The sequence below is a fragment of the Vulpes vulpes genome, chromosome 9, assembly GCF_048418805.1.
Source record: "Vulpes vulpes isolate BD-2025 chromosome 9, VulVul3, whole genome shotgun sequence".
Classification (NCBI taxonomy): domain Eukaryota; kingdom Metazoa; phylum Chordata; class Mammalia; order Carnivora; family Canidae; genus Vulpes; species Vulpes vulpes.
Window position 1 is genome coordinate 94,444,777 of NC_132788.1, and position 13,521 is coordinate 94,458,297.

Genomic DNA, 13,521 nt, shown 5'->3' on the forward strand with positions numbered 1-13,521 from the left:
CAATACTTGTAACCCACTTTATTATTTTTGCAAGCATTTCATTCTTTCTTCCAAGCTACCTATTCCAGTTTTTTCAGCTCTTAGGAGCTGGTTTCTAGATCTCCTCATTCTGGTTTTGCTGGCAATATTATCACCAGACCAAAAAGCACTCAGTTGTAGAAGCTAGGAGAAAGATATGGTGCGCATGGGCAACAGTGTTTTGGCCTGGTGCATGGTAGGAGATAGAAGCTCAGCTCTCTAAGAAGAGTGAGAGAGACATATAGCTAAAGTAGGTGGGGGTGGGGCATGGAGCAAATGTGGAGGCAGAGGCCTGGAGTCAAATGAGGGGATCATTGGTGCATCTGTAGGAGACAACAAGAAAGAGAGTGGAATCAGATTGGTGTTGCACCATTCCCTGTTTTTAGTCTGAGAAAATATTGTTATTTTTTGGATGCCAGCTAATTTGCCACTCAGCCTTGGTTGAGCTTCATTCAGAAGTCCAGTGATGTATAGATATTTATCTATTGCTGCATAGTAAATTACCGCAAAGTTAGTGACTTAAAACAGGGTGTATCTATTGTCTTATTGCTTCTGTGAGTCAGAAGTTTATGTGTAGCCTAACTGGGTCTTCTGATTAGGATATTACGAGGCTGCACTCGAGGTGGTGGCTGGATTGTATTCTCATCTACTGAAGAATCCACCTCCATGTTCACTTCTGTCTTTAGAATTAATTTACTTCCAGTGTAGATCTGATGGCTCCAGCTCCTTGCTGGCTGTTAGCTGGAAGCTGTCCTAAACTACTAGAGACCACCCACTGTTCTTCACCACCTAGGCTTTCCCACCATGCAGCTTGCTGCATCAAGCCACCTTGATAGGCCTTCTCCCGGGTTCTGGTCACATACCCTATTTGCCAGTATCCCTCAATTCCCAACATTAAAGTTAAGACTGTGAGAGTTAGATGTCTCCACAGTATCTGTTCATAAGCAGGACTGCCACAGCATGAACTTTTCTACCACAGGGTTTGGCAAACATTTTCTGTAAAGGGCTACATGATAAAAACTTTAGGCTTATGCATGACAGTCTTCTGGATAGTCTCTGTCATAACTACTCAGCTCTGCCTTTATAGTGCAAAAGTAGCCAAAGAGTATATTGAAACAAATGAGTATGGCTGTCTTCTAATAAAATTGTATTTACAAGATTAGGCAGCAGGGCTATAATTTGCTGACCCCCAATCAAATTGGTCAGCTGCCTCCAGCCCACTAGTTACATTTTAAGAGAATGGGACAAGGGCAGGTGATTTACTACTGACGCATTAAAGGAAAGTCAGAAGTCACATGGGGAGGAAAAGTCACAGATGGCATTTCAGATTGGAAAGGACCTTTGGAAGTTCAGGGCAGAATGAGAGCCCTCTGTTGTCACTGAGGTAGTGCCAAGGGCCATTGCAAGAGCTCATGTTAATAGAGAGTTAGGACTTGGGTCCAGCCAACTGAATTTGCTAATAACATTAATATTGTTGAGCACTTACTATGAGCCAGTTATTAGCATTTTACACGAAATAATTTGTTAGCACTGCACTTATGAAGGAGGTACTATCATTATTCTCCTTTTGTAGATAAGCAGACTGAGGCATCTATCAGCTAAGTAGCTTGCCCCGAGGTCACTTCAGCTCATAAATTCAGGGACAAGGTTTGACAGTCTGGATCCAAAACTCACCAACTTCTTCTAGAGCAGGGGGTAGGAAATTTTGGTTTTTAGACCAAATCCAGGTTGTCCGCTGCTTTTATTTAGCCCAGAATATACAAAAACGGTTTTTTAAATGGTTAGAAAAAATCAAAAGAAGAATAACATTTTGTGACACATACAAATTATATGACATTCACATTTCAGTGTCTGTAAAGTTTTATTGAAACACAGCCACACTCCTTCATTTCCACGCTGCTTTTATAGCTGATTTTGTGCTACCATGGCAGAGTTGAGTCGTTGTGGCTACGACTCAACACGGCCTACCAAGCTGAGAATAGTTACTGTCTGCCCTTTGCAGAGGTTTGTTCTTTACTATAAGGTCTAACTACAAATTGTGATGATATTTCCCCCTGGCTGACCGGGCGTTCCTCTCATAGCTCCATTATGTGTCAGAGGATTTTGTATTTTGTCCTCCTTTGTGTTTGGCATTGGCCCACTGGTTTATGTTATGTGCCTTCTTAAATTTGGAACTTTTTTTTTTATTCATTCTAGTATCTTCTTCATTTATCTCTGCAGACATGGGTCAGACTACACATTTGTAGGGAAGGATTCTCAACCATCTAGTTTACAGACATCAACAAGACGACACGGCATATGTGAAGGGCTGCAGCCTCTTAAGCGTTTATAGTTCCAACCAGAATTCAGACCAAAGAGAAGCTGTTGTTTTGTGTTTCTTTTTCCAAGAAGATGTCTAAAAGCAGCTTGAAAAAACATTTTGTAGGATAGAAACCACTTAACATACTCCTCCACATAGCCTCTTGAGGAACACACAACTCCCGATTAACTCTTAATAGACATCTCATTAAAGGCCTGAACACTTGTCACGGGTTTTTCCCCTTTGAGAGGGTCTGTCTTTAACTGTACCATCATTATATGGATAGGCACTAATATTATGTAACTGTACATCATGGGCTGATAACTAATTAAAAGAGTATCAAATTTGGCTTGCCTTGTAAGAGTGAGTGTGTAGTCTTTTTAGAATGTAGAGCTATAGGTGTGGGTCCTCATTTGAAAGCCGATTATCTTTTGGGAAAAAAAAAATACCACATTTCTCCCATATAATATTTACTCAGACTGTTAATTAAGCTGACTCAGCAAAGGTGGCCTAATGCCCATTCAATTAACAGTACCTTGTGAAGTTAAGGTTTTTAAAAAACCCCATCTGTTTGGTTTTTTCCTTTTTTTTCTTCAGATTTCTTCATCGTTACTGTGTCTGCATGCTCCTTCCTTCCTTCCTTCCTTCCTTCCTTCCTTCCTTCCTTCCTTCCTTCCTTCCTTCCTTCTTTTTCTTTTCTTTTTTCTCTTCTTTTTTCTTTTTCTTTTCTGATTTTATTTATTCATGAGAGACAGAGAGAGGCAGAGACATAAGTAGAGAGAGCCCAATCTGGGAATCGATTCCTGGACCTGGGATCATACCCTGAGCTGAAGGCAGATGCTCAACTGCTGAGCCACCAAGACATCCCTGCATGCTGCATACATATTTCATCTGAACTAAGAATTAGAGCATTACCAGTAACTTTCACCTCTGTTTCTCCCTTGTTTTTTCACTTTCCTACCAGCACTAAGAATCCTAATTTTGAATATTGTTCTACTGCTTTGGGGGTTTTTTAAAGATTTTATTTATTCATGAGAGACACAGAGAACGAAGCAGACACACAGGCAGAGGGAGAAGCAGGCTTTCCGCGGGATATAGGACTCAATCCCAGGACCCCAGGATCATGATCTGACCAAAGGCAGACACTCAACCACTGAACCACCCAGGCATCCCTGTTCTACTACTTTTTAAGTGACTTTTATCACAAAAATGTACTTAATATATGTTCAGTGTAATTTTGTTTTTAAACTTTATGGAACATGTTTTTTTAAAGACTTCTGAGACTGTTTTACTCTTAGGTTTTCAGTGCATATCCATTGTAGTTCCATTGTCCAGGTAGGCACAGTTCCTGTTTTTCCACTGCTGTAAAATACACTGTTGTGTAATTGTAACCCAGTTTAATTATCCATTCTTCTGTTACTGGATGGGCAGTTTGGGTTGTTCCTGTTCTATCTCAAATATGGCATGTCCAGTCTTGTACCTACCTCACAGGCACCTCTCCAGGGTTTCACTTAGATGCAGCACTCTTCTAAGTGTGCATGATGGACCGATTTGGACTCCTTGAGACCAGGAGTTGGCATCACTCAGTCCTCTGTTTAAATTGGTTGTCACTGATTTTTCATAAGGTGAATTTTTTGGTAGAGGCAAGTTAGAACATTGAATCTTGATCATTCTTTTATAACTTCTTATTTTGTGGTGGACTAATCCTGCGAGTTGTAGGGTTTTTGGAGATTTTAGTTTTTTCCCCAGTGAGTGTATCAGTTGACCTTGGATCATAACACTTGATCATACACTTCCTAGTGTTGGGTTCTGTGGATGTAGTGGGTGTAAAATGACATTTCATTGTGATTTTACTTTTTTAAAGATTTTAACTATTTGAGAGAGAGCACAAGCAAGTGGAGTGGCAGAGGGCAAGGAAGAAGCAGGCTCCCCGCAGAGCAGGGAGCCCAGCACAGGGCCCTCAATCCCAGGACCTGGCCATCTGTGCCAAAGGCAATCACTTAACCAACCGACTGAGCCACCCAGATGCCCTTCCATTGTGGTTTTAAATTACACTTCTCTGTAACTCCTTTGAGTATCTTCTGTTTTCTGGTCATACATATTTCATTCTGTAGCACAACAGTTTTTGTCTTTTTGCTCACTTTTTAATAGTTTGTATGGTTTGCTTTATAAATTTGATACATTGTTCTAGTTGCTGTACTGCCTGTGTTTTCTCCTCTTTGGTTACTTGTACTTTCTTTTTGGCATCTGTTAATGAAAAGAAGTCCTTGATTTTAGTAGAGTGAAGTTGGGATGCCTGGTTGACTCAATTGGTTAAGTGACTGACTCTTGGTTTCAGCTCTGGTCATGATCTCAGGATTGTTGGATTGAGCCCCACATCAGGCTCCCTACTGAAATTCTTTCTTCTTCCCTGTTTCTCCCCCATGCAAGTTCTCTCTCTCTCAAACAAATAAATCTATTTTTAAAAAATAATAGAGTGAAGTTAGTCCTTTATTTTATGATTAATGCTTTTTGTTATGTTGAAAATATTCAAGTTTTGTTCTTTTCTTTTGTCTTTATCTAGAATATTTTTCTTAAGATTTTATTTATTCATGAGAGACAGAGAGAGGCAGAGACATAGGCAGAGGGAGAAGCAGGCTCCCTCCAGGCAGCCTGAAGAAGGACTCGATCCCAGTACCCTGGGATTACAACCTGAGCCGAAGGCAGATGCTCAGCCACTTAGCCACCCAGGTGCCCTAGAATTGTTTTGTTTTGTTTTTTTTAATTTTATTTTTAGAATTGGTTTTTAACATGTGAAAAAGCGGTTGCTTCTGCACATTAATTTTATAGCTAACTACCTAGCTAACTACCTTACCGTGTGATTATTTCTAGTAACTTCTGCAGATTCTTTCAGGAATACAGTTCTATTCTCTATAGAGAATAGAATAACTGCTTCCTTTGTTTTCTTAATTGACTACTTTGGGATACAATCATTATGGCAGCATTGAAGGGACATGGTAATACTGTTACCATGTCATGCTCTTGATTTTGGAGGAGATACCATAGGCATCTCTCCAGGAAGGGATGACATTGTTGTAGGATTATTGAGAACAGGCTTCTGGGGGCTTAGGAACTTTCCTTATATCCTTGGTCTTCCAAGATCTTGTCATCAAAGATACTGAGTTGTTTTTTTTTGTTGTTGTTTTTTTAAAGATACTGAGTTTTATCAGATACTTCCTGAGTGTGATCAAATAAGTCTATACTTATAAGTGTTAAATTATCTTTCTGATACTGTTATATTAACTTGTCATAATGTACCTTTTTATACACTGCTGTATTTTATTTTCAGATTTTTTGCTTAGGAAATTTTCATTTGTGATTATGAGTGAGATTCAGCCTACTGGCTCTAATACACCTTATCTGTTGTCTGTATCTGATTTGTGAATCAAGGTTATACTGGCCTCATTCCATGAGGTATTCTCTCTTCAGTTCTCTAGAAAAGATTAAGATTGTAACCCTCTGTTCCCTAAAAGTTTTTTTTAGAAATACCCCAGTAAAAACATTCGGACCTGTAGTGGTTTGGTCTAAGTTTTTAAAATTTTTTTTTTCTTATGAGAATTTTCAGCACTTCTTTTTCTTCTTGAATCTCTTTGGTAATATACATTTACTAATAATTTGTCCATTTATTCTGATTTTTCTATTTAGCATAGGGTTTTTCGGAGTACTTTGTCACTTTTATTTTGACCTTTTCCTTGTTAATGACCTTTCTTTAGTTTCTTTAGTTATATCCTTAGTTATGACCTTTCTTCTAGTCCTGATATAATTAATTTGTGCCACTTTTCTCTTTCTTGATCTTTCACACCGATGTATCAATTTTATTATTTCAAAGAACCAAATTTAGGATATATTGACTTTGTTGTATGTTTTAACTCTGTCATATTTTTGCTTTTTATTTATTTTTATCATTGTTATTTTTTTCTCTGTACCTTCTATATTCTGTTATTCTTTTTCTGCTTCTCAGGAACATAGAGCATGTAAACATCAAGCATGTTTTTCTTTTCTGATGTAAGTTTAAGGAACCTTTACATTTCCTTCTTTGTGCTATTTTTACTGATTCCCAAAATTAAATTTCTGAGCATAGAGAAATGTATCTACATGTTTGTTTGTTTGTTTTTTTGTTTGTTTGTTTTTTTAATTTTTATTTATTTATGATAGTCACAGAGAGAGAGAGAGGCAGAGACATAGGCAGAGGGAGAAGCAGGCTCCATGCACCGGAAGCCCGACGTGGGATTCGATCCCGGGTCTCCAGAATCGCTCCCTGGGCCAAAGGCAGGCGCTAAACTGCTGCGCCACCCAGGGATCCCTGTATCTACATGTTTTAAACTTCTCATTTCGGGCAGCCCTGGTGGCTCAGCTGTTTGGTGCTGCCTTCAGCCCGGGGTGTGATCCTGAAGACCTGGGATCGAGTCCCACGTCGGGCTCCCTGCATGGAGCCTGCTTCTCCCTCTGCCTGTGTCTCTTGCCTCTCTCTCTCTCTCTCTGTGTGTGTCTCTCATGAATAAATAAATAAAATCTTAAAAAAATAAATAAATAAACTTCTCATTTCATTTGCATTATGGTGAGAGACCTTGGTCTGTGTGTCATTGATTTCTTTTTTTTTTTAATTGTTAACTCTTGCTCTTTGACCTAATTCGTGATCAGTATTTTTTAATGTTACTTGTGAGCTTGAAATTAAATATGTCTGTATTCTCTGATTGGGGGGCATTGAATTCTACACATACACACTTGAACTGTCTTTTTGCATTTACACCCACTGTTGATCTTAATTAAGTAAAATATATTCAAATCCTCACTATGAGGCATATTTTCTTTTCTGTCCTGCCATTCTGTCAGTTTTTGCACTATATAGTTTGATTCTCTTTTATTAGGTTCCCAAAAGTATAAAAAATTAAAATTTTCTGGTGAATTAAACATTTATTACATTGTCACCCTCCATTTTTTTTTTTTCACCTTCCATTTCTAATAATGCTCTATTCTTAATGCATATATTAAGTAATAGTACTGGGAAAATGCCACTGTTCCTTGGATTTGCTTTTGCTTGGTTTGTCTTCTTTTATGCTTTTGTATTTCCCATTTTTGTGGTTTCTGTATGGATCATTTCTTTTAGAGATATTTTATAGCTTTGTACTTTACACTTGGTATATTGTTTCCCTTCATTTCTAGAAAAATTTTTGATCTTCTGGATTTAAAACAAAATCTCTGTACATCTCTGATACTCTTATTGATTGGAGACCTTTATGATTCTCCATTTTAATTATCCATCCTATCAATGACTGTGCTAGATTTGGGATCTGGCGGATCTCATCTTAGCAATCCTTGAGTGCTAAAACTGTCGGTTAATGTTGCTGCTCTGTGCTGGTGGCTTTTCCTTTTCCTTTTCCTTTTCCTTTCCCTTTCCCTTCCTTTTCCTTTTCCTTTTCCTTTTCCTTTTCCTTTTCCCTTTCCTTTCCTTTCCTCTTTCCTTCCTTCCTTCCTTCCTTCTTTATTTATTTATTTATTTATTTATTTATTTATTTATTTATTTATTTATTCATGAAAGACACAGAGAGAGAGAGAGGCAGAGACACAGGCAGAGTGAGGAGCAGGCTCCATGCAGGGACTCCAGGATCACGCCCCAGTCCAAAGGCAGGTGCTAAACCGCTGAGCCACCCAGGCATCCCCTCGTGGCTTCCTTTCCTGGTGTTTTGCTCTTTGTAAGCTCATCACTTCGACGGCTACAGTTGAGGTTGGAGAAACAGTCTGCAGAGGATTTTGTTTCTCTTAGTAGCCAGGGGTTGCCACTGGCTTGAGATCCCATTTGTCTGCCCTGGACCTGGTTAGTCCAGGATTCTACTTCCCAGTGCTGAGCTACTCTAAGTGAATACATCTGGATATGACCTTGCCCTTCCAATTTTCCAAATACTTGATCCAGGTACAGGATCCAAATATAGATCTGGCTCCACTTCTTCCACACTCTGGTCTCCCTCCTGCACTGTAGTCTCTTGGAAGGTGGTAATCTACCTTATGTGAGATTCATGATATCCCAAACTATCCTGTCCCCTGGAGCTCCTGGTAAGTCAGAATTCTGGGAGCAGTCTGCTTCCATCTGTAAGAATTAGAGCAAGAAGGATTTTCCTTTTCAGTGACTTTAACACTATTTTTTTTTTCTTTAACATTATTTTAAATATATTTGTTTAGATATGTTTAAGTGGTCCCACTGAAGATAAATACCATTAGTCTTGTCATTTACAAGAGGATAATATTCAAGTTTAAGCTGTAGGATATTTGAATGTTTCTATTTAAAACCACAACAGACCGTCCTATATAAAATAATTGTTCCTGTATAAAATTCTAAAACCAAATATATATACATATGTATGTGTATATATACATATGTATAAATATATATATTTGGTTAATCACATATATTTGATTATATATCATTATATATTATGTATTATTATATGTTATGTATCATATAATCAAATATATATGAGAATATATATGATTGTGTTATCTTTGTTTTTAAAATCATTAACTTCTTAGCTACAGCATATGGTTAAGACTCCCTTAGTAACACATTCAAGGCTCTTTCTCATAAGGCTCTTACCAGGATTATCTCCCTTCTCCTGATTTTTCCTGTTCCCCCTTTCCAAGTCATCACCAAGGACTCACATTTTCCCCGCACCCTTTAGTCTTTCTGTATCTTCCCTTGAAATGTCCTTCTCTATACTTGTATTCCCCACACATCCCTAGCCGCATCTGCCTAGAAAATGCTCATGTAACCATTTATTCTTCCTTGACTGAAATAGCCATGCTCTCTGTGCTTCTCATAGCATTTCGTCCATGTACATCTGTGATGAATTTGTTGGTTTTTGTCTTCTCTGGCCAGAATGTGATGCTCCAGAGGTTCATGTCTATCCAGCTTAGCATTATTTCTCCAGTACTCAATTCAAAATACTCTGAATATATACTCATTAAGTATTAAATAGTAATAGATTATTTGGGTCTCTTTCTTGCTGAAAATTCTTTTGAGTTTTTTATTTTTATACATACAGAACCCTCAGTGGGCAGCTCTATGCATTTTCACAAACTAAATGGATTCATATAAACAGCCCTAAGATCAAGAAACATCATTCCTGGCATCTCAGACCCCACTTTGAACCCACTTTTTGCACACCCCTTCTGTGGTTAGCGCTGTCCTGATTTCTAACACTGTTGATTACCACCATCTGTTTTGGTTTTTGTTCTTTTTTTTAAGATTTTATTTCTTTATTCATGAGAGACGCAGAGAGAGATACAGGCAGAGGGAGAAGCAGGCTCCCTGTGGGGAGCCTGATACGGGACTTGATCCCAGACCCTGGGATCATGACCTGAGCCGAAGGCGGATGCTCAACTGCTGAGCCACCCAGGCATCCCTGTTTTTGAACTTTGAAATTAATATAAAGTCTGTGTTTTATGCTAGACTTCAGCCTTAGGGTTGTGAGAGTTGTCTATGTTATCGTACATACTTGTATTTCAAGCACTCACAGCTGTATGATAGCTTTTGCCTCTTTCTGTATTGTGTTACTTTTTTTTTTTTTTTTTGCTCTTTTGCTTGTAGAAGGAGCTGAAGAGGAAAAAATGGAAGCAGATACTGATGGTCAGCAGCCTGAAAAGGTAAAGCCTCTCCGTTTGAATTCTCCTATGACAGAAAAGATGCAGAAAGAGCTTGCATTTCATAGCATAATGCTTTGGGTTTTGGTCTTTGATCTCTCTTAGGGAACTATAGATGATTCTAGCAGCCATTGGACTTCGCCAGTTTAAAGGTATAATTCTCACAAAGCATAATATAGGACATTTTTCACTTGTTCACGGAAGGTTTATCCACTCCTCAACCTCTTCTCTTATATCCCTTTCAGGCACAGTTAGGAAAATGAATATAAAATTGTGGTTTTTATGAATATTGAATTACAGAGTTTGGTCCTATACTCGTGCTAGAAGACAATTCTAGATTAAGGGATTTTTGTAGGAGAGTTAATTGCCAGCAGGAAAATAATCAAAATGGTCTTAATAAGAAGGTGATATTTGTAGTAGATTTTAAACAGCAGGTAGAACTATAAAGATCAAAATTGAAATGAGAGGGTATCAAAGATCCCATTGCTAGTGGAGGAGAGATGCAAAAACCAGTGTACAGAAGGCATTATAAGAGTGCCTCTTGTGTTTGTGACCCCATCTCTGACTCAGAGAGGCTCTGAAAGGTACCACAAGATTTCACTGCCTCTTCAAGATTCAGGGGCATAGAACTAGAATAGACATTTTTCCAAAGAAGACATCCAAGTGGGCAGTAGACAATATGAAAAGATACACAATAATCACCCATCACCAGGGAAATGCAAACCAAAACCACAGCGAGACCAATCAGAAAAGCTAATATCAAAAAGACAGTAAGTGTTGGCAGTTATGTGGGGAAAACGGACCCTCGTACACTGTTGATGGGAATGTAAATTGGTGTAGGCACTCTAGAAAACTGTGGAACTTCTTCAGAAAGTTAAAAATAGAACTATGGTATCATCCAGCAATTCTGCTACTGGGTGTTTATCCAAAGAAAATAAAAACACTAATTCAAAAAGATATGTGCACCCCTATGTTCACTGCAGCATTATTTATAATAGCCAAGACATGAAAACAACTCAAATGCCCACTGATGAATACATAAAGAAGTGGTGTGAATCTCACACATAAGAATGTCATTAGCCATAAAAAGGAACGAAATCTTGCCATTCACAACGTGAATGGGCCTAGGGATTATTATACTAAGTGAAATAAGTCAGAGAAACACTGCTACTGTTAATATTTAACTTATATGTGGAATCTAAATATAGAGAAAAGCTGGTGCTTGCCAGAGGAGAAGGGGGTTAGAGAGATGGGCAAAGTAGTGAAGGAAGTTTAAGGTACAAATTTCCCATTAAAAAATAGTCATGGGGTTGAAAAGTACAGCATAGAGAATATGGTCAATGTTGTAATAAGGTATGGTGACAGTAACTAGATTGATCCAGCATTGTGTGATGTATAAAATTGTCAAATCACTATGTCATACACCTGAACCTAGTATAACCTTGTATGTCAGCCATACTTCAATAAAAAAAGATTAGGAGCACATGATGAGCTTTCACTCATTATTTGAGTGAACATATATAGGCTAAGATTTAAGATCTTGATTGCATATATTGTTTTAAAATTGTATATAAATAAGGAGTGGTTGAGGATAACAGTAAAATTAATTATAGTCCTTAAACTTTTCTAAATATTATGCTTTGTTCTTTACATTTATGAATTCATCTGGTTCCTAAAAAGTCTCAGCAAGTGGATGATAATCCCTCTTCCTTTTATAGACAATGTTAATGATTTGTCCGAGGTCAGAGGGATTTCAAAATCTGTAAATGAAACCAAATTCTGACCAGAGGAATTAAAGTTTTCAGTTCCCAGAGCATCATCACTGATGCCCTGTTGTGGCTCTTTCCAAAAACCATTAGCAGATGTCTGGATTAAAGGGCTTTGTCTGCTTTTTTATTTTGGCAGCATTCCATCTTGCTTCTCGGTTGATAAAGTCCAGTTTAAATGCTCTTGGTCCTTTTGGACAAGTAGTCAATAATTCATTTATTTATTAAGCCTTTATCTGTTTAACCAATAAGTAATAGACACAAATTTCTGTGACATCTTTTGGACATCCTGGCTTTATAGCAGAGGGCACAGAGAGGGCAAGGACTGTGTGTTTTGGAGGCATATTGACGTGTGACCACTCAGGTATTAAGGAAGTGAAAGGTATTTCTTTAAATTTATTTCTTTTCCAGCTCTTCTCTTCAACGCCTTTCTGGACCTAGTTCATTTCCTGCCCAAAATAATAGTCTTTTTTATTCTAAGGTAATGTCACTTGTAGAAGGACTGTTTTTTGCTCACTCTTCTGTTCTCTTTTGTACCACTTTCAGGCAGAAAACAAAGGGGAAAATGAAACAGATGAAGGTGATAAAGCACAAGATGGAGAAAATGAAAAAAATAGTGAGAAGGAGCAGGACAGTGAAGTTAGTGAGGATACCAAATCAGGTAATTCAAGGAAACTATTTAGACTTAATGGGTTTTTTAAAAAGATTTTATTTATTTGAGAGAGAACAAGGGAAGGGGCACCAAAAGAAGGAAAGAATCTCAGGCTGACTCCCCACTGAGTGTGGAGCCCAATGTTGGGCTCAGTCCCACAACCCCAAGATCATGACCTGAACTGAAATCAAGAGTTTAGATGCCTAACCCACTGAGCCCCCAGGCAGCAGCCCCTCTTTGGACTTTTTTATGTAAAACTGGAAAGCACTGGAGAAATGTGGGCAGTTTAATTATACAGAAATACTTCCTCAGACATTTGGGGTTATTTCTTAATGTAACAGTAAATATCCATTGAAGTTTGAGTTTTATTTTGCTCCTAAGCACCAGTGCTAATGCCTCATTGTCAGTAGCACATAGACAAGTTGTTCGGCGAGACGGAAGTCAGCACACAGACCTACCATTTTGGTATCCGTGGCAGTGGCCAGTGGATCCATCATGCCTGGCTCTGAAAGCTTGCGGAAGTGCTTTGTTCTCAGCTTCTGGTTTCCTGTGGACCCCAGGGCTTCCCAGAGCCTTTCATTGACTGATCTTATTGGTGTTTGGGCTTAGTTCCCTTTATTTCCGCAGGAACTACACAGAGAGCTTAGAGAACTGTCGGGAGACAACCATGTTATTTAGAAAATTCGTCTCAGATAGGGGAACACTCGCATGCGTGGAATGGTTCTGCAAAAATCTTAGAAGAAGGCGGCACTGAGATCTCTTTGTAACCTCAGTCCTAGTTTGTCCTGACAGAGGTGAGAAGTACGGTGGCTTATTGAGACTGGGCACACTGGTAATAAAGTCTTCTGATTTCTTTCAGAAGAAAAGGAAACTGAGGAGAACAAGGAACTCACTGATACTTGTAAAGAAAGAGAAAGCGATCTCGGGAAGAAGAAAGTAGAGCACGAAATTTCCGAAGGAAATGTGGCCACGGCCGCAGCAGCTGCTCTTGCCTCCGCTGCAACCAAAGCCAAGGTTTGCCGCTCACAGCCCTTGCCAGGCTCCCTTCAGCCGTGAATGGTCTCCTTGTTTTCAGTTATTGGGAACGTTAGTACAAAGAGCCTTGCACCCAA

The 13,521-nt window shown here is 38.6% G+C and overlaps 1 protein-coding gene across 4 annotated transcripts in view; it reads left to right on the plus strand.

Moving 5' to 3' along the window:
- Nucleotides 1-13,521, plus strand: part of SMARCC1 (SWI/SNF related BAF chromatin remodeling complex subunit C1) — a 167,467-nt gene that overhangs the window by 112,991 nt on the left and 40,955 nt on the right. For 2 of the 4 annotated variants that reach the window (XM_072721013.1, XM_072721015.1), the window contains exons 22-24: nucleotides 9,939-9,994; nucleotides 12,304-12,418; nucleotides 13,269-13,423. In XM_072721013.1, coding sequence (XP_072577114.1) covers nucleotides 9,939-9,994; nucleotides 12,304-12,418; nucleotides 13,269-13,423 — 326 coding nt within the window. The remainder of the gene's footprint in view (nucleotides 1-9,938; nucleotides 9,995-12,303; nucleotides 12,419-13,268; nucleotides 13,424-13,521) is intronic. The other 2 variants (XM_072721014.1, XM_072721016.1) reach the window with 1 other exon arrangement.